Below are 26,794 nucleotides of genomic sequence, written 5' to 3' on the forward strand. Positions count from 1 at the left end.
CTTTTTCGATAGTTTATAATCTTACTAGTTGCAAATTTCATTTTATTTTTATTGATTATTATTTTATTACACGTCCACAAGTTAACACTAATTGAAAAAACACACCATCTTCTAACACTAGCTAACTGAACCAAATCAAATGCAGTTATTTTTAAATAAGTCATTTACGCATAATTAAAAACAATCCGGATTTAGTACTAAGGAAACCGACACCGAAAACGCGGACCGTTTGAAAAAAAAACTTAAAAAATATAGTCACGACAGGAGACCAACGACACGTCGGACTGCACTACATTCGGCACAACCGGAAAACTACGAAAATAGAGCCAGCATATCAACGGGAGTTTTTTTTTTCTGTCGACCGAGTCGTGTCGGGATGAAAATACGGGACATTATTTCAAGAAACCTTGTGCTCGTCTATCTTAAAAAGTGATTTGTATTTAAAGTTTTTTTTTCGATGGAGATTATTACTGACGTAGGAATCTGAAGGTTAAAATAAAATATATAATTAATTAAAAAAAGTTATACAGCATTTTTTATTCAGTTTTTGAGTATTTTATGGAAAGATACTGCCGAATGTTTGTTAAATTCTATTAATGAATATAAACTGAGTTTCTCTCACCAATTAAAGCAAAAATGGATTGAAGCAGTTCAACGAAACAAGTGAGTAGGACGATTTTGATGATTTCTAAAGCAATTTGTAGTTAAATTATTTCACTTTTTAGTATCTCTTTTTAAATTAAAATTGAAAGTTCCTATCTATCAACTATTCGAGGGAATACAAAATGTAGTCATATTGGTGAATGTTTGGAACACCCTGGGGAATATGTTAAAGAAGCAACGAATTTGAAAATAATTTTATCGACTAGGTGCATCTTTTCTCGATGGGTTATTTTTTGGTTCATCTCAATAGCTTTTATTTCTTGAAATATTCCCTTTTGAAGAAGACACTACCATTTTTTCGTAATTTTTACATTAAGACCATGCCTTTGTTTTTGGTCCCAGTCAACAGACCTATGAAATAGTGTTTATGATTTATGTAATCATATTATATAAATATATAAATGTCACAATCATATTATTATTGTCTGTTGGCTGTTTGGTTTGGTTTGGCAGTTACTCTAGCAGAGATAGTTGGAGTGCAGAAGTTGTATCCGCTTTAGTTGTAAAATTATGTCGCTAACAGATTTTTTAGGTATGCACGAAGTACAGTGCGGTCGCTTCCTCGAGACAATTCATTTGTTATACGTACAGGAATCTTCGTATGAGAACTTCGAATCAAGACGATCGACTTATTGTAAGTTTATCGCTAGAAATAGGCGTTTTCCATTTTTATAAAATTTATAATGAATTGCACCCAAGGAACGTTTGTTACACAATGGGTCATTTCCAGACTAATTGGAATTGACATAGGGAATATGGTTTTATTGTAAGCACACCATATCCTCAACGAGTAAGACGGAAAACAAGGAGGGCAGATCGGTATCTTGTTCAAGCTGCCCTTCGTGAAAGAACACGTAAGTACCACAAGAAATCGATAAATTATTCTTATTATCATCACAAGACCTCGAAGTTCAACTCAAACTGTAATAAATGGGTTACATTAAGTTAACATTGGATCAAGGCGAGCATTCGATGCTGTACCGCATTTAACTGCTAATCATCGTAGGGCATAAATGATATTTGCTTAAGACTCTATTACGCTGTACTTTTCGGGTCGCTCTCAGGGGTCGGGTAAAGCGGGTGTGTGGCCAAAGGAAATATATATTATATCTCAGAAATCTACCTAGGGCTTAGCCCGATCCTGTCGAGTTAAGCCCCACCCAAAATTCCAAACACATGTGCTTTGATTAAGGTTTGCAGAGCTTCAGCATTTGCCATAAAACAGCGAGCAATTTATTACAAAACAATATATTTCCGTATTGTAACGGAATTTCAAATTATGTCTTTATTTTCGAGAAAATTTAGTCCAAACATAAGGAATATTTTGTTGATGTTTGACCATAAAAGTCTTAAAAATAAAGAAGTTGTCTAAAATTTTACTACAATACAGATATAGTATAATCTTTTATCTTTAATTTCCTTTCTAGCCAATTTTACATAAAACATTAAAAGCCGAACGCTTATTTTGCTACTTTTTCGGACTAGTGAAATGGACTCTTAAGAACATCCTCACTGGGGCGCGGGTCAGTAAAAGCACGTCCTTTTTACGGACGAGTCTCGTTTTCGACTAAATCATAATGAAGCCCAGCGTCGAGTATACAGAGGACCGAAAGAATGGTATCTGGACGCCACAGTCAGAGAAACGATTCATTTTGAAGGCGGTATAGCAAAGAATAACTTTAACGTTTTAAAGTTTCAAGAACGGCACAGTTAATGTCGAACGAGGCAGAGATGAGATTTTTGCACCATATTATGTAATTCCATCGGCTTTCAATTCATTTTATAACAGAATAATGCCGGGCCTCATACTGGAAAAGTAGTAGTTGATACCTTCACGACTCCAATATCACAATTATGGCTTGACCTGCTAATAGACCTAATTTCAATACTAGTGACCACCTTTGGGACCTACTAAAGAGAAGACTACAAAATCATTCGCAAGCAACAGATCTTCAAACGTTAGAAGAAAATCTTTAAGAGGAGTGGAACGACTTTCCTCAAGAAATTGAGATGATTTCCTCAAATTTTTTTGTTGGAAATTTCCGTGGATATTTTCGTTCCTTCAAAGTTTTATTTGCATAAAAATACTAAAAATGATTTAAAATATTTACAGATTTTCTATATAGAAAGTACCTGTAGCAAAAATCTATTAAAAAAATGCAAGACTTACAAGAGTCATATAGTAAGACCAAGACCAAGTCTGTAGTAAGACTGAGCCTTGATCTTGCATTTGCTCATCATTACAGCTAATTTAGAAACTTTTTTGGCAAACTTTTTCTCTGCACATTTTTCTTTAAATATAGCTCTAATCTAACAAAAATTAAAGAAGAAAATACTCCATTAATTCTCTAAAGACAATAACCGCCTAAATAGCGGGCGCGTCTCAAAAGTGGCTCACCCCTATAACTTTTTTATTTTTTTTTAGGTAATAAATTTTGGTAGTATGATATAAATTAGGATGGAACAGGAGATTTGGTATGTCAGTATATGACATAAATTTGGATTGATTGACGTATTCAATTATACTTTTCACTTCCTGTTTAACCGGAAATGACTACAGGTTGGGTACTTACTGATTTTTAAATTGCACCCTCGGTATTTTGTTACTTTATTCGATAGAAAATGACACTCTGAATTCTATTCATTCACATATTCATATCATATGTCAACTTTTGACTTTTTCGAATATGGTTGGAAATACCAAGTGTGTGATACCAAATTATTCGTAAAAAAATGCTTTTCCAAATATGCTAATAAGCCACACTCGTTCCATTTGAAAAAAATGAAATATGATTAAAAATACGATTTCGGCATCTTTTAACGGGCCAGGAGAAAACACTAAAAACATTAGAAGATCAAATCTATTTTTCCAAGGCTCCTTGATTAAAAATTAGTGTTTTTAACACAACCATGGCACTCTAGATTGAATTTTAAAATACAATTTTGTTTTAAGCGAAAAAGTCAAAAGTTGACATATGATATGTTATTATATTCAGAGTGTCAGTTTCTATCGAATAAAGTAACAAAATACCGAGGGTGCTATTTAAAAATCAAAAGTTGTAGTCATTTCCGGAGAAACAGGAAGTGGACGAAAAGAATAATTGAATACGTCCAATCAATCCTAAATTATGTCATATACTAACATTCCAAATCTGTTTTTTTTATTTGAAAAAATAAAAAAGTTATAGGGGTGACCCACTTTTGAGACGTACCCGGTATATTCTCGCGCTTAATTATTTACACCAAAATGTGAAACATCTAAAATTGAAACTCACCCGAGTTTAGCTGTGTCTCCCGCTCCATGACAGGTGATCAGATCGGCTGGAGCTAGGTTCCTGGACTTCCAGTTTTGGTAGATGACTTCGGCCGTGTCGGATATTTGTTTGGCTATGGCGGCGATGTCATCTTCAGCGGAATCTCCGCTGCCGCCAGGTCGGCGGCGAGCCATGGCCGCCATTTTCAAACTGGCCGACGGGTGGAAAACCAAAAGTGCGCCATTTTCTTACGCCTGAAATGAGAAAGAACAATTTAAAGGAGTAATTTGAATGCTCTGGAGAAAAGCTGTAAAAAACAAGGCATTTCATCGTCGGGTTCCAATTCCACGATCTACCATACGACGCTGAGGCTGCAAGGAGAACGACAGTTTGTACTGAAATGAGATTTAGTAAGCATTTTTTTAAACACAGCGCGGGCCACTGAAAACTTACAATGGCTATAATTTTTAAACCAAAAAAGATATCAAAAAAGTAGAAGAAAACCGTTTCTATAATATCGAGGGGAAATATATATAACGTATTTTTTGAACCACCCCGACCTACTCCTTAGGCGGCACCCCTACTCACTTGAAAATCTTAAACGGCAACACCCCACTTGTGGCGCCTTTTTGGAAAGCCCATGAAAAATGCTAAACGATGATCATAAAGTTTTTAGGGTGAAATTGAAAAACTACCCCTTACACAAAAAATTAGGTAGACATTAATGAAAAAAGTGATTTTCCCAGCATGAGTTACAAATTGAAACCCAGCTAAATAAGGCAAATGAGGTATTTTTCAAACCACCCCGACCCACTCCTAGGTGCCACCCCCTCACTTCTAATCAGATAGCGATACCCCACTTGTGACACTTCTTTGGAAAGCTAATTGAAATTGCTAAACGATGGTCATACAGACTTCAACTTAATTACTGGTAAGTAGTGATATGAAATGTAGATGTGACAATTTGAAAGAAATTTAAAATGATAATTTATTTTAACAATTGCTCAAAATGACAGCCATTTTGTTCCATACAAAAATACAAACGATTTTCAAATTCTTTTCTCACTTTTTGGAAAGTCTCTCTCGGAATATTTCGACATGCTTCAGTTATCCTCTGCCACAAATCTTGCAACGTACTTGGTTTTAATCAAACCACCGCTTTGGGACAATAGAATAATGCGGAGGGGCTCCGTCTTACTGAAAGTGTATGAGATCTTCATTAAGAGCTTCCTTCCAAATCTCTTTCATTTTCAACCTCATTTACAATGGCTGGCTCTATCAAATTGTTCAGCATTTCCACATAAGCATCACTAGTCAAATTTCCGTCGATGAAAAATGATAATTTTATCGCCTAGTATTCCGCACCAAACACTGAGCTTTTGGGGATGTTGGGTGTGTCCATCAACAACAATATGAGGATTCTCATCGCTCCAATATCTGCAGTTCTGCTTACTCACATTCCCGTTTAAAAAAAATGAGCACTCATCACTAAAACAAATATTTTTAGTGAGTGAAGGTTCCCTTCGAATTTCCTCCGTCATTAGTTCAAAGAATCCTTCTATCTGGATCGTCGTCGTCAAGTTCCTGCAGAATCTTCATTATGTAGGGATGGAATTTGTGCACTTTCAATATTCTTCTGACAGATGTTCGAGGTATACCTGTGATTGATGCCAACTGGCGTGTTGATGTTTCTGGATTGACCGATACCTGACCAATAACTTCCATCTGCATTTCTTCATTCAGTACCCTGGGCCCTGTCCTTTTTTTATTTTTGATCGATCCAGTTTCTTGAAACTTTAGAAAAAGTCAACAATCAACAAATCTCTAACATGTGACTTACGTTTTTGTCCAGATTTCTCTCATTGAAAGCACGGGCCGTTCTCAAATAGCACATACCTTCAGCACCATAAAGAAAAACTACTTGAATTCTTTCTTCCACAGTGTATAAACATTATTCTTTCAAATAAGCGAATCAAATAAAGATTTAAAATACCACCAAATTTGCAAACGATTGAAAATCGATAGAAGGCAGTGCAAAAACGAAAAGATATGCTGTATTAAGATTCCTGTTTGTTGAAAGTAAAAAAATAGATGATAAGGAAGAATTTGCTTTGAATTTTTTTTATTATCTACATTTTTTATTTTTAGCTTCAAAATGGCATCGATGAGATTAGAAGTGAGGGTGGCACCTAGGGGTGGGTCGGGGTGGTTTGAAAAATACCTCATTTGCCGTATTTAGCTGGGTCCAAAATTGTAACTTATGCTGAAAAAATCACTTTTTTCATTAATGTCCACCTAATTTTTCGTGTAAGGGGTAGTTTTTCAATTTCACCCTAAAAACTTTATAATCATCGTTTAGTTTTTCATGGGCTTTCCAAAAAGGCGCCACAAGTGGAGTGTTGCCGTTTAAGATTTTCAAGTGAATAGGGGTGCCGCCTAAGGAGTAGGTCGGTGTGGTTCAAAAAATACTAATATATATTTCCCCTCGATATTATAGAAACGGTTTTCTTCTACTTTTTTGATATCTTTTTTGGTTTAAAAATTATAGCCATTGTAAGTTTTCAGTGGCCCACCCTGTATACAGTTCATACAGTATACAGGGTGTCCCCTAAAAAAGTTGACAAATCAAAATTGCGTTTTTTGTAATGGAACATCTTATACATATCAATCTAAAGAAGCATATGACTAAAATGTATAATTTCTGACAAATTTAAATTTCAATAAAAGCTACCTATTTATCAGGTATAGCCTAATATGTAATTAAAATAGTCATTGTATTCTAAAACAAATTAAAACCCAACCCAAAAAGTTATACAGGGTGAGATAAAAGTAATAACAATACATTTGACACCCTTGCTTTGGAACAATATGTTACGGGTTCGTTAGGTCGTTCGTTCCCCGACAGATGTCGCCACAATAACATCGTCTAAGGTCACAATTTCGATGATTGATCAGGAATCGGTGTTTCATCATATCATAACAGGGCCGTTCTCATCATGAACAAGACTGTGATCCAGTATCCAGCGCGACGAAACAATTTTCATGAGTAATGTGCAACGTAAAGAGTGTTTTTCGAGAGGGTCAGAATTGAGAAGATGTAATGCCACTGAGAGAAATAAAAAGGCCATATTGCAGGAAAAACGAGCATAGTGAAATTATTTGTGGTTGTCCGTTGCTGTTCCATGTATAAAATTATAAAATGCCGCCAAAGAGCATAAAGATAAGAGTTAAAAACGCTTTAATATATAAAACAGTTTGCTTTTTTACAAAATTTCTCTCAAAATCTATTTAATCAACTTATGAATATAACTGAAATTGAGGATTAGTAAGAAATTCGATTGATTTGATTTTAAATCGGGCAATTAGATTCTCCGAGACGAAACCGGTTCTGTTTTGTGTCTCGTTTACTCCCACCCATCCAGTTTCATCTGCTTTTATCTCTCTATTCACTTGTCAGCATCTCCGTGTTTATAGAATAAACATCACGGGACCAGTTTTATTACCTACGTAAAATGATAACACGCCTAAATAGATGTACCTTACAAGTGTAGTGACAATAAACGGAAAGTAAAATTAAGAACAAATAATAAGCAAATATAAAGCTGAATATTTTATTATTCGGTGTTATTTCCTGATAAACCAGAAATATACATATAGACAAAGATAGAACGTATATTTATTTGTAAGTTAATTTGGGGTAGTTATTGTACTATGTTAATGGGAAGAGCAATGCTTTGAAATATACTCAAAATTGTTGGTCTTCCGGTAACACCATTTGAGTATTTTAAACAAAATTTATTATATTTTATGAATATTTTACACAAAGTAATCTGCATATTATTACATTTATAAGTTATACATTAAATTAGAGACACATTTAAAGGTTTTTTCAAACATTTTAAATATTTAGTGCTTCATAATCTTTTAGTTCAATGATTTTAACAGAAAAAATAGAGATATTTTCAGTACAGTAAACTACAAGCAATTTTTGAGTCATCACATTAACATAATTTCAATAGATACTCCTACAGTATGTATAGAGAACTTAAACGGTGTTTGGTTCCACAATAAAAGAAACATTCTGTATTTAAAAATAGCATTGCGTTACAGAAGAACAACCTGTTTATTTGTTTTATACAGCGTGGTCCGAACTGTATTCCGGAAACTTGGGCAGCAAATTCTGCAGTTAAAAATAAGTAAAAAGTTCGTATAAGTCAAAATGTGTAAAATCGTTAATTTTCGGGCTTACTCAACCGGGTCTCACAATGCAAATTCACCTCAAATATCCATTTAGTTGGTCATTGGCAAGCACTCTCTCATTGTACATGAAAATAACAAAACAAACATTTACTGATCTGGATAAAATTGATAGTTAAATAGTAAGACTCACCCGGGGGTACTCCGCCCCCTAGCCACTGACATCACTGACATTCTATTCAATATATCCCATTCCATATCTTCCATCTATTTCAAATATTATTCGGATCTATTGGTTAATAATCTTCAACAACTAGCTAGTGTCACCTGAAATAGTATAGGGGCTTCCCCCGGACGCAAATCTGCCGCTAAACAGATTCGCATCCCAATCGATGGGGCTAATTGGGGTCCTCACACAACGCCCCAGCGGTGTCAATCGAGAAGCAAGAGAGACCTCAAACTCTCAAGACCATCCTCGAAGGAACGACGTCACAAGAGGTTTTCTACTTCCATAGTCAAAAGACTCGCTACTTCCAAATGTCAGCTCTGTGACAAAACACAACACTACACGGCCGGCTGGCCCACAAAACACATACACAAGAAGAAGTGCGAGCGCCTTGCTAAATATTGGAAAGTGAAATTGACGTTTAAATTTGACACTGTTGACAAGTCTACTGCTACTAGCGCCCCCAATTTCGCTTGTAGGAACTACGGACTAAATTGTCACGCATGGCGGGAAGTTTAAAAAAATAAAAAATTTTATTTCTTCATTTATTTTTAATTATGACATACACAAAAACACAAAAAATACACCATTTTTTAAAAATATGTTTAATATCAATATCAAATATACAACAGAAATTAATTTCACCACAATAAATTAATAAAATTAAAAGAATAATGTTACAAGTAGATCAAGAGACAAAATTAATTATAACAAAACTGAAAAAAATGGCGTCATAGATGGCTTAGAAATAAAAGATATATCATAATTTTGAAAGTAAAATTATATGGGAAATGTCTTCGATCATCATTTTTAAGCCAACTGGACGATTATTTCAAACATACAAGCTGAGTTCGTTCATAGTGCTCTGAGAAATCTAGATAAACAAAGAATAATAAATTAAAAGTATTCCAGGGGAAAAGAGAGGAAAAACCTGTATCGTCTCTGATATCTGTCAGGGTATTGTTGAAAGTGTCATCTTTTTGCTCGAAGTTTTCAGGTCGATCAAAAAGATGACATTTACAACAATACTTTGCTGTAACTTTCACAAATATCAGAGAGAGTACATACAGGTATTGCCTCTCTTTTCCTCTGGGATGCTTTATATCTGTTGTTCTTTGTTTATCTATATTTCTCAGAGCATAATGCCGAACACGACTACAGTATATAATAATTTCAATATCCGAAGTGGAAAGAAAAAAGATCACCTTTCTGTTTTGTACTATGGTCCCTTTCTTCCGATGGCTCATCTCGTTGATATTTAGGAAGGATAAATAGGAAGGAAAATATAAAATTCAATTTGATTTGATGATCCTTTTCTGTCACCTAAAATCAGGAGAACGACAATGAGCATGTTAAGATGAAAAAAAAATTATCAACACTTACCTACACGTTAGTCCGAGGAGTTTTATTAAAAACCTATATATTTGCCTAAATAATTTATGTATTAAATTTGCAAAGCAAAATGCAGCGTGTAAACAAAAGAAATAAAATGGCGACAAGTCAACGTCAACGACCCGACAAGGAGAAAAGTGGTGTTCGAATAACAAATTATGGGTCACCAAAAATTGTTTTTGTCTCCTTTCAACGCACACTTTAGAAAGAAAAAGAGATGAACTGGAATACTGAAAGAACGTCAAGGCTTTATCTGTCACTCTTGTCAATAATTTATCGGTAAGGAAGATTCCTAGAAAATCGCTTGTAGTCAAGTTTTCAACCATTGCCAGTTCTCCCATAAGAAGTGTCATCCACCTGGGCTGGCCTATCAACAACTGACTGACCTGCCGCCTGCCGAGCTAAGCCTCCTCTTACATCACAATTTTACCTGATCACCAATATTTACATCGCTTGCCAATGAATCATACTGTTTTCTCTAATCGACTTTCAAATAGAGTGTTTTATTAGCATTACCAAATAAATAAATAGAGAGTTTCCGAAGGAATGCATATTGTTTATTAGAATAGTGAATAAATAAAAGCATTATTATGACGAACTTATTTTCCAAGTTTTACAAATGTCCATGTCCAAAAATGCTTAGTTTCGGATATACAGGGTGTAGAAGTTTCATTTTTATTTCGAATTTTTCCAAATAATATCTGAAGTAACGTCAATAATATTTGGATTGTAAGATTAATGGGCCACCGAATATTGCAAGCGAGGTATTCCCAGAATTAACGGACGCAACGTATAGTAGAGGCGACGGAGTTTTGGGATAGGAGTGGCGACGACAGACGAATCGTGCGAACACGGTGCGAAGCTCAAGTAGCAAGACCGGTGTCCTCCTTACGCGATATATTAAGCTCTATTTTTATGAAGTATTATTAAATGGATTATTAGTATTTTCTTTAATTAAAAGTTTAGTTCGTCTAAAGGACTTTTATTTAAGACATTCTTATAGGATGAAAATTGGTATCTGGGAGTTTTTTGATATGAGAAATTTGATGTTGATTTCAATATGACTCCTACTTGTAGAGGGCGCCAGCTACATATTTTTTAACTAGTTTGAAGAGTAATAACTTTTCGTCCAAACCTGTATAAAACCACTGAGTAAAAAATATATATTTACAACGTTTTTTACGTAGAAAAGTTCTCTTGGTAAAAATCGCTACCAGTAGTGGTTCTCGAGATATTTGTAATCGAAATTATCAATACCTGTTGTCAATAACATAAACTAAACATGTTGATTAAATAGTTATTAGACTGAAATCATACTTGAATGTTTTTCTGCCAAAAATTTTTTCGAAGAAAAATTTATTATTAATTTAAAATAATAAAAAGTTCCCAAATTTATCATTTCAGTCAAATAACTGTATCTACTGGACATGTTTATTTTTTTTCAATAATGACATGCATTGACTATTTCCATTCTAAATATCTTGAGATCAAAAATGGTAATATAATTTCGTTTTCATTCTTTGATAGATAAAGAAGCACAAAATTGATTTAGTTCAATGCTACGAAAAAGGTGATAATAGTTATCGGAAAATGTAATACTATTGTGATACTTTAACAAATTTGAAGCAATACTATAAGCCATATTTTTAACTTATTTCCCAATAAATATGTTTTGTCGACCACTGGTGTATGTCCGAGTACTGGCATATTCACCCTATTCGTTCAGAAAAGTATTCAAAGTAATGTGCGCTTTTCAAGGTATTTTGCTATCAGTGCAGTGGTTCAAATTATGATGAAGCCCGAGATGAAGCCTATAGGTACATATAAAAATAATGGGTTAGAAATGGAGATTGTTATTTTAGCAGTTATTATAATAGCATGTACATGGTGTCCCATTTTGGTTGAAATCATACGGTATCTCCGTTATTCGTGAAGATAGAAGGGTGCGGTTTGCACAAACCCGTCCCACTTTTTTGTCAAACGAAAGATGCCGTAAACAAAATTTTCATAGCCCTCTTCATTTCTAAGCTACAAGGCAAACACAACCTGTATCTATGTTATTGTTAAAGGTATCGAGAAGGTGAAAACTGTTTTTTGTAGAACTTTTTACGTAGAATACAGTGGCGTCTGTTATTCTACGAAAATAATATTTTTGAAGATATGTACTATAGTTTTGTTTTTTTGAATAGAACACCCTGTATATTTAGAAATTATATGTTCTGACTTGCCATAAGCTTTTCAAAAATATATATCACTCTATACTTATTTTTACTATTTACTGCAATATTTAAAAAAAAATATTAAAAGATCATAATATTTATTAGTAGGCCATGATTGATAATGAAACTAAAGAATTATTAAAAATATACTGCTGTCTGTCTCTTGTTTTATTTTGAGGGTCACTAATAAATTTTTATATATTAGGGAAACTTAACTCTCTACCGCTATTTGTAAATCTTGGAAGCTATTGTATCGGAATTTTTAAATATTCCTTTAGCTAATTTACGTGAAATATACTTTCAGCAAGATGAGGCTCCCCCTCACAACAATATTAGAATTTTGTTAAATTATTATTTCTCAAATCAATGGATTTGTCCGTTCTCGATTTCTGATTTTGGGGATTTTTGAAATATGAAATATATCATAGCAACTAACACAATGTCGAACACCTGGAAAATGCTTTAATAATGCAAACTTTAAATATTTGCAAACCCATCCCGTTATAATAAATTCCGTTATAAAAAAAAGAAAAATATTTTCAGAGATTCAAAAATAAAATATATCAATTCCAAATAAATTTTTAATATGTGTACGACTATTTTAGTAAATACCACTTTGATTTTTTGTTATTTATCACGGCCTACTAATAAGAAAATTATACATATATTTTAAATATTGTAGTAAATTAAAAAATAAATGTAGAGTGATATATATTTTTGAGAAGCTCATAACAAGGCGGATCATATGATTTATAAATATACAGGGTGTTCCATTTGAAAAAACATAACTGTAGTTCATATTTTCAAAAATATTTTTTTCGTACAGAAACAGACTACGCCAGTGGATTCTACGTAAAAAGTTCTACAAGAATCAGTTTTCACTGTCCCAAATTGCAAAATTTTCGAAAAGACCCTGTAGATCAGAAACGAAGAGAGCTTGAAAATTTTGTTGACAGCATCTTCCGTTTGACAAAAAAATGGCATAGGTTTGTGCAAACCGCATCGTCCTATCTTTACTAATAACGGAGATACCGTATGATTTCAACCAAAATGGGACACCCTGTACAAGTAAAGCAGCACAGTGAAGTAAGTGTATTTTTGTTAAGTGTACCGAAAAACAGAACCGTCACAGTTACCTATTTTCAATTTATTTTGAAAATGGTAAAGAGAAAAATATGTTTCTTTTGACCAGTATCTACAACTCCTTAAAATACTTTTAAGGAGTGGCACTTATTTCTGAGACACCTTGTATAAAAGGCGACATTTTTATAGAAAATTCAAATTTATGGCATATTTTACGTTAAACTCTCGGTTAACGCGTATACATGCTTAACTATAAATCAAAATTTCAATTTGACATTTATTTGCCATCCGTCGTTGTAATAAATTTGCAAATACTGTAAATTTTTCGTAATTAAAATCGATTATTTGTTGCCGACATTATGGAATATAAAATTATGAGCGGGAATTAAACAGAAAATATATCTATAAATAACACCGTAAGGTCGACTCCAGCCTGATGATATAAAACATTCCAAAATAACTTAATCTAAAATATAGCAATAAAAGTTTATAGGGTACCTAGTTATTGTAATAAAATTCCACGAAAATACCGATTTGTTATGAAATTATTAATATCACATTTGTAGTAAAAACAATGGGATTTATGAATGAAATTATCGGTAATACTATCTAACACAAAATATTATGAGTTATAAGTACTGTTTAAATAGCATACAATAGCACTCTATGGACCAAACCAAAATAAATACTTATAACAAAGAAATAATCAATTTAATTGATTATATCTTTGTTATAAGTATTTATTTTTATTGATAATGATTGTAATAAAATTATTGATTATAATTATTGGTTCATTCACAAGTCATATCGACCGCATTGAAGTCGTTAAGTCATACAAGGGTCATACGTATATCTGGGATCACTATTGACAAATACAGGCACATCGGAAGAAGAGGTGAAGCGTAGGTGCAACAAGGCAAAGGTAGCTGTTGGTAGCTGTTGGAAGACTGATGGAAAGACCGCCTGATTTCAAGAGCCATCAAAAACCGGCTAGTCAACTGCTTGGTACTCCCAATATTGACGTAACTGCGAATCGTGGACTCTCAGGCAGGCGGAACGTAAGAAGATCGATGTTACCGAAATGTATTTTATAGACGTATGCTCCGTATCCCTTGGACTGAACGCCGTACAAACGTTTCCATTATAAATGAACTTAATATTACCAACACACAGGCTTTTCTGTAAAATCCGACTAAAACAACTAAAATATTTTGGACATATTATAATGAGGAAAAGTCCGGACAATATGGAAAGACTCGCTCTCCGACTCGATGGATAGACCAGATCACGACTAGCTGTAGCAAGCCAATGCATGATGTCATCGAGATGACAAAAGACAGAGGCGCATGAAGAAAAATCATCCATGATGATACGCTGATGACCACTACACACCCTAATGGGGGTCAGGACAGAAGAGAGAGTAGTTTAGGAAAGACACACAGTGTAATGATTTTTTAAAAAAATAACACGCATTTTTTAGCTCAATTATTGAAAACATGTCAAGGTTTGTTTCTAGTTACATTCGTCTGAGTATTGCTCGGGTTCTGCTTCCTCTGTAACCCGCCGCTTTTGCGAGATGCTCCACGCCCTGAAATAATTCGATCTATTCTCGTTGATTGCCGCATTTCGAATGGTTCTCATCTATTTCTGTTTTAAAATTAAAACTTAAACAGCTCGACAATCTGTTTCAGATATACATACATATCTGTATGTATTTCTGTTGTGGTTAGATATTTAACAGTCATTGTTAAAAAAAAACTAACCGTAAATCAGTTCCTGTAACATTATATAACGTTTACAAGTAACATGAATGTTTAAATCAAAATAATATCTAGTTTTCTTGAAATAAGTAGTAGCATCTCGGTAGGCATTCTTTTGTTTTGAATTTTCTCAAAATATCCCTAGGTACATTAGTGTAATTTCTAAAATTAAATATGGTATACTTTTGTTTCCTGCCTTACAATGAAGAATTGCCTTTACTTAGACTTTGTTTATTATCTACATTGTTTAACAACTATTTATTAGTGCAAATAGTTTATAACGGAACAGTTTATTACTTACTCTCTCTGCTTCTGTGTGAAATTAAACGTCTCACATATTTGCACCTGGTGATCTGAAGGTTATATGGCGTTAAAGGTATTTCCCATTAAGTATATTAGATACGTTATTTTGTCGTAAAAATAACAATGAATAAAACGGTGCTTGTAGGTTAAATATTTGAATTATAATAGTAGCTGAAATACGTGGTGTACGTACAGGGTGGGTCAAATTGGGCGCTTTTAAAGGGAAACACCCTTTTCTAAAGGAGATAGACGAAAACTAATATCGGTGTCTGGAGCTCAATCTTTATCAAAAACATGATGGTGGAAACCGCACATGGATATCTGTTACCGTTTCGCAGTTACGGGGTGTTTTTCAAAAATGTGCATTTTTAACAAATCGCTCTAACTTTTTTGCTATGGAAAATTTTGTATTTCTATGAAAACATTTCCAAAGCACCTTTTTACGTAGAATTTAATGGTTTAAGTATATTTTTTTTAAAATTAATAATTTAAGAGTTATCAACAGAAAAATTGATTTTTTATTTGGGACACCCTCTATATTTTTAATTAACTGTAAAGAAATACTAGAAAAAACCTTTCCAAAAATATAGCACACTTGATATTTTGTTATAATCCCCTTCGAAATACAGAATTTTTAAAAGTTCGCCACTTTTAACTATAGTAGGCTTTGGACCCCTTATTGCTGATATGCCCTTAATGGAACTCGAAAACATATTTTTCCAGCAAGACGATGCACCACCTCTGAACGCTGAAGTTATCAGCAAATTTTTGCAGCCTATTTCAAGAATAATTGAATAGCTTACATTGATCCCAGCCGTTGGCCATCGGATATATTTGACTTAGTGCCCATGGATCTAATCCTATGGATATATTTGCGGAAGAATAAAGGTTCCTTATTCCGCATAATCTAGACAAGAATTAGAAATACTTAGCAGTTATGAGAGAGTATCTTTCACCCCTACTGAGTTAATGAATTCCGCGAGAAATGTTCAAAACTGCCCCGTCTGTCCCTAACAGAAGACGGTTAATATGTCGAACACCTGTAGCAAAATCTCATGTCTTGGTTTGCTATTTATTTTTATTGTTATTAGATATAGTTTAAATGTGTTGATGTTGGTTAAATATATTTTAAATTGTTATAAAATTCTGCATCTCTCATAACAAATATTATTTTCGTTTTAATTGATGCTCACAGCTTGAATTTTTGCATTATAGCCGGTGCCGTTCAAAGCCTACTTATTTAAAGCGGGCAAATTTTTTATATACTCTATATTTCGAAGAGGAATCGAGCAAAATATCAAGTGTGTTATATTTTTGAAAGGTAATTTTAAATTCTTTTCAATAAACTAAAATATACAGGGTGTCCCATATAAAAAATCAAATTTTCTCTTGATAATTCTTAAATTATTAATTTTAAAAAAATTATACTTAAACCATTAAATTCTACGTAAAAAGGTACTTTGGAAATGTTTTCATAAAAATAGAAAATTTTCCATAGCAAAAAAGTTACAGCGATTTATTAAAAATGCATATTTTTGAAAAACACCCCGTAACTCCGAAACGGTAACAGATATGGACATGCGGTTTTCACCATCATGTTTTTGACAAAAATTGAGCTCCAGACACCGATATTAGTTTTTGTCTATCTCCTATAGAAAAGGGTGTTTCCATTTAAAAGCGTCGAATTTGACCCACCCTGTACAAAGTATTCGAATACAAAAAGAATAATAAGGTATTCGGTTCTAAAAACACCCAATTCTCCCTTAACTAATATGTGTTTCCAAAATACTGAAATATTCGGTTGGAAATATTCATTTTTCGAGTTTTAATCAGAAGCAAGTGTTTATTTTTCCCATAGGCCCGGTATGTTGAAAAAAATTCAGGCGTGGCCTAAAATTACAATCGGAGGTCCCGTGGGCGTCCTTTGCAATGGACAAATAGAAGCCGCGTCCTCGAGAGGCCGTCAGGACACAATGCAAGCGAATGTCGCAACGTAGCAGTATTTGCGTAATGGCCTATTTCAACAACGGATTTATAAAAAGGTGCTAATTGATTCAGTGGCCAGTATACTCTATTCGCATCTGGTGGTATAACGTGAAAATGCATACATTTAAACATTTTTGCTTTAATTCTTTTAGTTCAACATATAACATGAAATTAGTATTCAGTTAGTATACCTATTACTGTTTTAATTGAACCAACTCTACCTAAGAAATGAATAATATAGTAGATACTACAAATGTTGTAGAGGGTATCCTAAATTCAATCCTTATCATGGTGGCTAAGTTGTGCAATTTGATGACGTTCGAAACACCTTGTACAGGGTGGGTCAAATTGGACGCTTTTAAAGGGAAACACCTTTTTCTATAGGAATAGACGAAAAGTAATATCGGTCTCTGGAGCTTGATTTTTATCAAAAACCGAGTCAAAAACATGATGGTGAAAATCACACATCGATATCTTTTGTTTCGGAGATACGGGGAAGTTTTTCAGAAATGTGCATTTTTAACAAATCGGCAAAATTGTTACAAACTCTTTTCCTATGGAAAATTTTGTATTTTTATGAAAACATTTTTTTACGTAGAAAGCACCTCTTTACGTAGAATTTAATGGTTTAAGTATCATTTTTTTTTTAAATTAATAATTTAAGAGTTATCAACAAAAAAATTGGTTTTTCATTTGGGAGACAATCAGATCAGCCCCTCGTCACAAATTCAACACATCAACATCACATCACAACACAACCATTAGGTTGCGTATCTTCCCAATTCTCTCAATCAACTTTAAAACTGTATATTGAGAATGTAGTTTTAATCATCACTGATGATATTAAAACTAAAAAAGTTTTTTTTTGAACTTCCATTGTCTTTATTTATTTTGCTTACACAATGTTTGGGTCAGAAGACTCAGAAGTATCACTGACCGTTATCAAGTGTAAACTAAACAAAATCCTAAAACTACTGAGCTTATATACTAGAGCCGAGCATTTCATCGAGCATTCACCCCTGAATTTGTTGGGTGCAGTCAATGTTGTTTATAGAGTCTGTTCCAGTCTGTTCGGTGGTGGCTCATGATAACACTTAATGTGATAATCAAAATCGGTAGTTTGGCCATTGATTTTGATTATCACAATAAGTCTTAAAAATGTTAAATTAGAATTTTTAGAATTAGAATGAGTGGGAGGGGGGTTAATCACTGCGACCTTACAGATTTATTGTGTCCCCCTTTCTTGAGTTATAACTCATCATACAGTCCCAGGGCTTTGACAAAAGCCAGTATCTGGGACGGTTTTATAGAGGGTTATAATTCTCCATCTCCAATATCAGTCGTACCAAAGTTCATGGCACGAATGGTTGTCGTCTCGGCGCACTCAGTGATGAGGTGTACTGGTGTTTCCCCATTTTCCCCACAGAATCTGTATTCGTCGTTTCTTCTTAGTTTCAATCTACTGAGGTGTTCAGGCACCCAGAGTAGGAGGACTTTGTTTTCTTTGCCTAATTTATTCAGCCTGTCTATGCATTCTTTGACCAATTTCGAATTGACTGATACTGAGTTGATCGCTTTTAACGCTGCTTGACTATCAGATAAGATGGCTATTTCTTGTTTCCGATAGTTCCTATCTAAGATAAGTTGTACGCATCTTTCGATAGCGTAGATTTCTGCCTGTAGGATGCTAGGGTAGGTCCCCATTGGTTCGGAGTATTTAGTTCTCGACCCAAATACTCCGATCCCTGTTCGCGCATTGGCTTTAGAAGCATCAGTATACCAAATTATGGTATGGTCTTTTAACTGCCGGGCAGATGTTTCTCTCTTCCAATCCTTTTTATTGCTCAATACTACATTGAGATGTTTCTCAAAGTTTTACTTTCTTGGCATATCATCCACTGAGAGTTGCAGAAGTGGTATTTCCTTTTTGAGGGTGTTCCAAGCCTCTGATCTGACAATTCTCCCAGTACTGATTCCGTTAGTGACCATTCTAATTATTGTCGCATTGGCATATCTACCAATGACAATGTGCATTGGTGTTAGATCTAGAATGAACTCCATTGCTGCTATTGGACAGGTTCTAACGCTAGTATCTGGACTTTGCACAGGTTTAGCCTTGCCGTCCGTTACTCTAGTTTTGTGTACCAGGCAACTGCTCCATAAGTAATCATGAGTCTTACTATCATGGTATACATCCAGCGCAAAATGTTAGGGGAGCAGCCCCATCTATTTCCGCCCAGTCTTCTGCAGATCATGAGAGCCTTTGTGGCTTTGCTGGTAGTGTTCTTAATATGCCTGTTCCACAGGAGTTTACTGTCCAGGGTTATTCCCAGATATTTAACTTCCTCTGATGACAGTATGTCCTTTCCATCTAGTTGGATTCTTTTCAAGTTTTTCAGACTTCGCTTTCTGGTGAATGGCACTGGCGGTTTTATCTGAGTTGCTACTCAGCCCGACAGTCCTGCACCATCTCTCAGTGATACGGAGTCCTCTTTGGATAATATCATACAGGGTGCCTTCACGTTTCCCCCGAGCGATCATGACTGTTGCAATTTCTATGTCACACAGTTATATGTAATATTTTTCCCTAGCATAACCTGTATGAGACAATGAAACTCTAATTACATACTGATTGTTCTATTTACGATAATTAGTACTAAACCGAGCAACTGTTGAATCTTAGAGTTCCTATTTGGCAGATAGTATAAAATGCAGGATTTATTAGGGAATTCCATTTACGGTTATTTATAGATCCAAACGTAAAGCCAACGAGAGAAAATCCGATTTATTTGGCACGCCAAACTGAGACGTACAAATACATAAAGAAAATGTAGCACAATACGCGTCCGTAAGCCTATTAAATAAATATCATCCAAAGCGATTTCGTAGTCGGAATTTCAATTCGCATCATGTCGCTCATAAATAGGTGTCGTACGAAAACCGAATTTTAAAACTGACTGACCGTGTTTTTTTACAAGGAGTATGTATTAACTACATATAGATTAAACATTTCATTCAGACTGATTCATAATATGTAAAAACAGCCGGCTGTAATAGCAATATGCAAAATATAATAGCAATATGTAAAAACAGCCACTGAATTTTAACATACTCTAATGTTAGATATATTAACATTGTAATGTACAGTAGAGTTGATTTTCAAAAAAATTGCTACTAAAACACTCTCCTAGAGTGTGAATTACAGCAAATAAAAATGCTTCATATATACTAAACTCGGAACTCGGAATAATCTAACGATCGTATATTATGAGGTCAGGTCAACTTTAACTCGATTTAATTTAAAGCTACTTAATTAATTTTTAGTACGATAGCTACTTAAATTCCAAGTTGTAAAGCTTCATATATAACAACAATTAGGTCAAGTGGCTATTTAAATGCACCACAAAAAACCTAAGAGTTTTGTAAAACATTGCATCTAAAGCTCGACTATGATTAAAGACTGTTGCAAAATAAGATATGGTTTAAAACACAGATTGGTTTAAAATGAGGTTTAAATTTTTTTTAAGATATTTTATTAAATGTTTGACGCTCGCTTTAACATATCGTCCCCTTAAGTCACAAGTGGTCTATGTCCATTTTCTTTGAAATTGCGATTTTCAGGTGGAACATGGTCTTGTGGATTGAATGCAAAATTAATCTAAGTCCTGTCGGGTCGTCAGGTGTAGGGGTAGTAGAATGTAGAATTAGTGGAAGGGGGGTCTTCGAGACCCAAAAGATCTATCGTGTCTCCTTTTCTTGAGTTATAACTCAAAAAAAGAGGACAAACCATACATGGGGATCTTTATGTTGTAGGGGGAACAGAGTATTTCTCATCCTCCGTGCCTTGTCGGGGGTAGCCGATACATGGTTAATGTAGCTGACAAGACTTATATTAGTTCTGCATTCAATCCACAAGGCTAAGTTTCCAAATTTCAAAAAAAATGAACATATGAAACTAGTTCTGGTCTAAGAAGATGATATACAGGGTGAGTCTTAAATAAGTGCAAATATTTTCAGGGCTGGTAGATCTCGATAAAAGAAACATATTTTCTCTTTACCATTTTTCAGATAGGTAAGTCCAAAATAACCGAGTTATTTCCAAAATAACCGAGTTATTTAAGTTTGAAAATTAAAAAAAAATGGTTTTTTTGAAAAAAATTTGAGAGCCACCGGATTTTTTCTGTATTTGCATCCCTTTTAGTGCCGTAACCATAGAGTAAAACCGTAACTATGGTAATATCCGAGGTAATATCAGAGATTAAGAAATTTACCGTGGGAAAATTTGCGGTGAACAGGCAGTTCTAAAAAGTTTTCGAAAAATATACAGGGAAATATAAAAGAAAGTGCACGATTTTCAACATCTTCTTTTTGCGAAAAAAACTCATAGACGTGTTCTTGGGGTCGAAATATACCACCCCTGAAAATATTTGCACTTATTTAAGACTCACCCTGTATATTTCATATATCAAATAAAATTTTAGTCACGTGATTAAGCTTGACCGGCACAGCGTTGCCCACTTTTACATATTTTCTTTTAATCAACATATTTTAGGAAACAAAAATAAATTAATTATAAATATATAAACCTCGATATAAACAGTTATTTACATCAACAAAACTTAAGAAGGTGAGTTTTGTTGATTACGTAACTAAAAGTTTAATTAATATCAAATATATGTTATAATTTCATTACAGATAAATAAATAATGAATGAATTTATATGTGGCCTGAAATTAGGAGAATTTAAAACATTCATTCATTTAAAACGGCTTCCATGCAGTTGGCTTGGAAATGATGATCAATGACATTTTCCATATAATTTTACATACTTATAAAATGACAGCGATCTTCATTTCATATAGCATAGCCATCGCTGACGCCGTTTTTGTTTTCGATCATAGAGTATCTCGGTAAGTCGGTAAGTATAAAAGAAAATCGACAGGAAAATAAGACATTGATGGAAAGTCTCGTAAATACAATAAGTATGATCGAAAAAAACGGCGTCAGTGATAGCTATGAAATGAAGATCGCTGTCATTTTATATGTAAAATTATATGGAAAAATGTCATTGATAGTCATTTCCAGCCCAAATATACGCCATTTTTTGCAATCACACGGTACTTATAGAATTAAACTGGGAATTAAACATTTCTCGCCAAACTCAAAAACATATTTTATTTTCAAAAATTACGAAAAATTGTGGCATTTTATTCTTGGGGAATGTCTCCGATCATCATTTCCACGCTAACTGGACGCCGTTTTTTTATCATTCGGTATAATATATAATCAATAAAATATAATAATACCTAAGTAATTACATAGAACTTTATTTTTTGTTCTGCTGACTAATAAAATTAAAATAGAAAATGATGTATTGAAGTGATCACTCATTCTGGATAGAAACCGCAAGTTTTGAATAAAATCTTTTACCACTTCCAGCATTCTCCAGTTGTCCAGACGATGCCCAACAATGACAGTGCCGAAATCAAGAGCCTCAAATCAAACCAGTCCAATTGACTTCGGAAATACTATACCTTGGTTTGGTTTTTGGTTATTTATACTTGTAGTTAACAATTGTAACTTTTTCAATTAAAACTTACACAGTCCATATACATACATATAGGTACCTAGTACCTACCTACTTAAGACTTAAGTAATATACCTACAATTTCTAAAAATGAACTAGAAAAGTGCAAGAAGTCGTTGCCCTTTGCGTTTCACATTTTTGGCAACAGAAAGAAACTTCAAGTATTCCAGAAATAAACCAACATACAAACGCATTATATCCACTTGGTGAACTACTTTAGCAGTTTATTCTGAGAGTAGGTGCATTGAAATTGAAAATGTTATCAAGCATCAAACAAACTAAAATGTTAAGAATTATCACTTTGTTTTTACCCCAATAACCCTTTCAACTAGTATCATTGATTTTTTCAGGTTTCTTAAGCTTACGCATCTTATTTCATTTTTCTTAAGTTAATAGATACCTATATATGTTATTAATTATAATTTTAGACCATTAAAAATTAAACGTATATTTTATTTTATGGTTAAATTAATTTGCATACTGACGAGGCGTGTTTAAAAGGAAAATAGAGCAAATTGCAGGCAGACTCGATCGTACCTCTAATTATAGATTAACAGGCTGGCATTTATCTGAGATGATCGGAATTCCAACGACGATCCAAAGAATATCACAGGAGACCAAACCTTTCTTCTACCACTACACAAAATCACATATCTCCCGGAAAATGAGAATTTCCCACGAAAGTTCGTCACAAATAAACGTAAATAATTGTCACTGAAAACTTGACGAAAAAATTAGGCGCTGCAATTATCTAATTTCTGTTCATTTTCGCACAATGGTTTTTCACTTTCCTTATCCTGAAAAATATTTTACTTTTACACGTCTGTCAACAGAGAGCTTTCGATTTTCGCATCAAACCATACACGGTTCCAAAACTTACTGAAAGAAAACAAATGTCAGAATTTCAGGATCCAATGTCACACAGAAAGATGGATGATCGTACATCTAACGGAGAATCTATAAAGTAATCAACTACGCCTAACAGTTTTCTTTTATGAAGTAAGCTGCCATCTGTTTTTGATGACACTAAACTTAGTTTTTCAATCTTACAGGTTTCTACCCAGTAGATTACAGAAATCTATATATTATTTTAATTCATAGTTTTGATATAAGTACATAGATGGCAGAATAGAGGACAGATGGAGGACAGAAAAAGCCGCGTTAAAAAACTAATATGAATATGAAATAAAAATTATAAAAGGGTAGTTGATGTCTTAAGAACAAGTTATTCTTCCAACTCCATCTCCTTCTTGTAAAATATGCAATAATAGTAGCACAGATTTTAAAAATATTTTTTAGATATACAGAGTGACTATATTAAATATATTTGATTTCTAATGGAATGCTGTAATTTTTTTATGCTCTAATAAAATTCTATAAATGCCATAACAATACCGAGTTAACTACTTTTAGTTAAAATTTTCTTTATTGTGGTAATTGTTATATAGATTAAACTTTCTACTTATTTCAAGTTCATTCTAAACTATGAAAATGTTGAATATTGATCTGTTTAAATCTCCTTCTTTGTCGAACCTAATTCTTTATATATACTAGTTGAAGCCTGGCGCATCCGCCACGACATCAGGAAAAAAATACTTTTTATTTTTTCTTAATTAAACGAAAAACAAAAAATCCGGCGACGACACTTTTTAGAAGAGCCAATTAGCTATATTTTATTAAAAAAAATAACTTTCTAGAGCAAGTCGTTACTTCAGTAGAGACGACACAGATAAACATTAGCATTTTATATGTATATTACTAGTTGAAGCCTGGCGCATCCGCCACAACATCGACATCAGGAAAAAAATACTTTTTTTTAATTAAATGAAAAACAAAAATTCCGGCGACGACAGATTTTAGAAGAGCCAATTAGCTATCTTTTAGTAAAAAAAGCAACTTTCTAGAGCAAGTCGTTACTTCAGTAGAGACGACACAGATAAACATTAGCATTTTATATATGTAGACTATAGTTGAAGCCTGGCGCATCCGCCACGACATCAAAAAAAAATACTTTTCATTTATTTTTTTTAATGAAATGAAAAACAAAAAATCCGGCGACGACAGTTTTTAGAAGAGCCAATTAGCTATCTTTTAGTAAAAAAAGCAACTTTCTAGAGCAAGTCGTTACTTCAGTAGAGACGACACAGATAAACATTAGCATTTTATATATGTAGACTAGTTGAAGCCTGGCGCATCCGCCACGACATCAGGAAAAAAAAATACTTTTTATTTTTTGTTTAATTAAATGAAAAACAAAAAATCCGGCGATGACAGTTTTTAGAAGAGCCAATTAGCTATTTTTTAGTAAAAAAAGCAACTTTCTAGAGTAAGTCGTTACTTCAGTACAGACGACACAGATAAACATTAGCATTTTAGTATGTATTTTAGGTATGTAGATAGCATTTTATATATGTAGATGTAGATTTGCAGAGGGACTCAAATCTAGATACAGAGTAACCCAGGACCCAGGCTTCCAAAAAAGCTCTACAGTGTCCGGCAATAGTGCGTCGGGCATCTGTAGTTTCTAGAATAAAAAAATTGGGAATTTTGTTTAAGTGCAGACTTAAAGCATGTACCTACTACGATCTATTATAGGTTTAGGAAAATATTTTAACCCTATAGGGTCGCTCAATAAAGTGTGAGTGTATCGGGATGATTTTTTTAATTGATCAAACACCCTGTATATTATTGCATTTTGGCTTCTTTACATAATCCTAAGATATGAGTAAATACATTTGGATAGAAAATGTATGGACGAAAAGTTACTACTCTTCAAACCAATTATAGCATATGTAGAATGGCGCCCACTACAAGTAGGGGTCATATTGACATCAAAATCAAATTTCTCATGTCAAAAAACTTCCAGGCACCAATTTTCATCCAAATATTGATGTTACTTCTTAAATTATTTGGAAAAAATCGAAATAAAAATGAAACTTCTACACCCTGTATCTCCGAAACTAAGCATTTTAAGACATGTATTTATACGAACTTTTTTATTTATTTTTATCTGCAGAATATGCTTCTGAAGTTTCCGGAATACAGTTCGGACCACCCTGTATACTATACCTAGTGGTTTTTGAATATGTATATCCGTTTTTAAACTGCTGCTTATTGAAAGCCCTCTTAAAAATCAAAATTTGAAGAATTTTAAAAATTATAAGCACTGTAAAGGTGCGTTTATACCGGCTGCGCCGCTCCACGCCGCGCAAATCATTTTTTCAACGTATATTTTTGTGCGCGCTAAAAAAATACACTTCAAAAGTACATGTTAAAAAAATGTTTTACGCGTCAGTCTGAACGCACCTTAATAATAGCGTCTTCTTTAAAATTCGGTATATTTTTAGCCTTTCTTAAATAAATTATGTATTACAAATACAGGGTGGCGCCCCTCATACACCGCGGAGGATCAAAAGAGAACGACAGTTTGTATTGAAAAGAAATTTTGTGAGCATATATGTAGGTTAATTCAGAGCACTTTTTAAAAATATAGAGAGTTCTACAGGGTGTCCCCAAAAAAAGTTACATATCAAAGTTGTGTTTTTTGTAATGTAACACTCTATATATTAATTGATTTTCGGATTCTGGGAGAAAAATAAAGGTAAGTTTTATAAGAGAAGTATATAACAAAAATGTAAGGTTTTTGACATATTTAACATTTTCTAGAAATAAAGAACAATTTTTATATTACAACCTAAATTGGAATTTATCCGGTATAACTTAATATGTAGTTAAATTAACTATTGTACTTTATATCAAATTAAAGCTTGATCCAAAAACTTATACAGGGTAAAACAAAATTAATATTGAACATTGGTCTCCATTAAAAGCATGTTACTCTTTTATTTTAAATAGAACACCCAGTATATTATTCCGATATTAAATGGAGAATTCATGTCTCTTCAAAATACTATTAAGGTTACCTACCACTCAAACAAAGATTTTCCTAGATATTTTCATTTACATGATTTGATCTGAGTAGATTTTTATAATTATCGATAATTAAGCTTCAAAAGTACATGTTAAAAAAATGTTTTGCGCGGCGCTGAGCGGCGCAGTCAGTCTGAACGCACCTTAATAATAGCGTCTTCTTTAAAATTCGGTTTGCCAAAATTTGCAATTTT

At 33.5% G+C, this 26,794-nt stretch overlaps 1 protein-coding gene across 4 annotated transcripts in view; it reads right to left on the minus strand.

The window, feature by feature from the left end:
* Nucleotides 1–23,534, minus strand: part of LOC115890542 (serine/threonine-protein phosphatase 2A regulatory subunit B'' subunit beta) — a 76,014-nt gene extending 52,480 nt beyond the window's left edge. For 3 of the 4 annotated variants that reach the window (XM_030910804.1, XM_030910801.1, XM_030910802.1), the window contains exons 1-2: nt 23,208–23,534; nt 3,939–4,171 (exon numbers count right to left, since the gene is read on the minus strand). In XM_030910804.1, the coding sequence (XP_030766664.1) occupies nt 3,939–4,120 (182 nt within the window). In that variant the 5' untranslated portion in view covers nt 4,121–4,171; nt 23,208–23,534. Of the gene's footprint in view, nt 1–25; nt 293–3,938; nt 4,172–23,207 lie in introns of those variants that run through there. The other variant, XM_030910803.1, reaches the window with a different exon arrangement.
* Nucleotides 23,535–26,794: the final 3,260 nt, after the last annotated feature.

This window comes from Sitophilus oryzae, unplaced genomic scaffold, assembly GCF_002938485.1.
Source record: "Sitophilus oryzae breed Bouriz unplaced genomic scaffold, Soryzae_2.0 scaffold_882_pilon_pilon, whole genome shotgun sequence".
In the NCBI taxonomy this organism is placed as follows: domain Eukaryota; kingdom Metazoa; phylum Arthropoda; class Insecta; order Coleoptera; family Curculionidae; genus Sitophilus; species Sitophilus oryzae.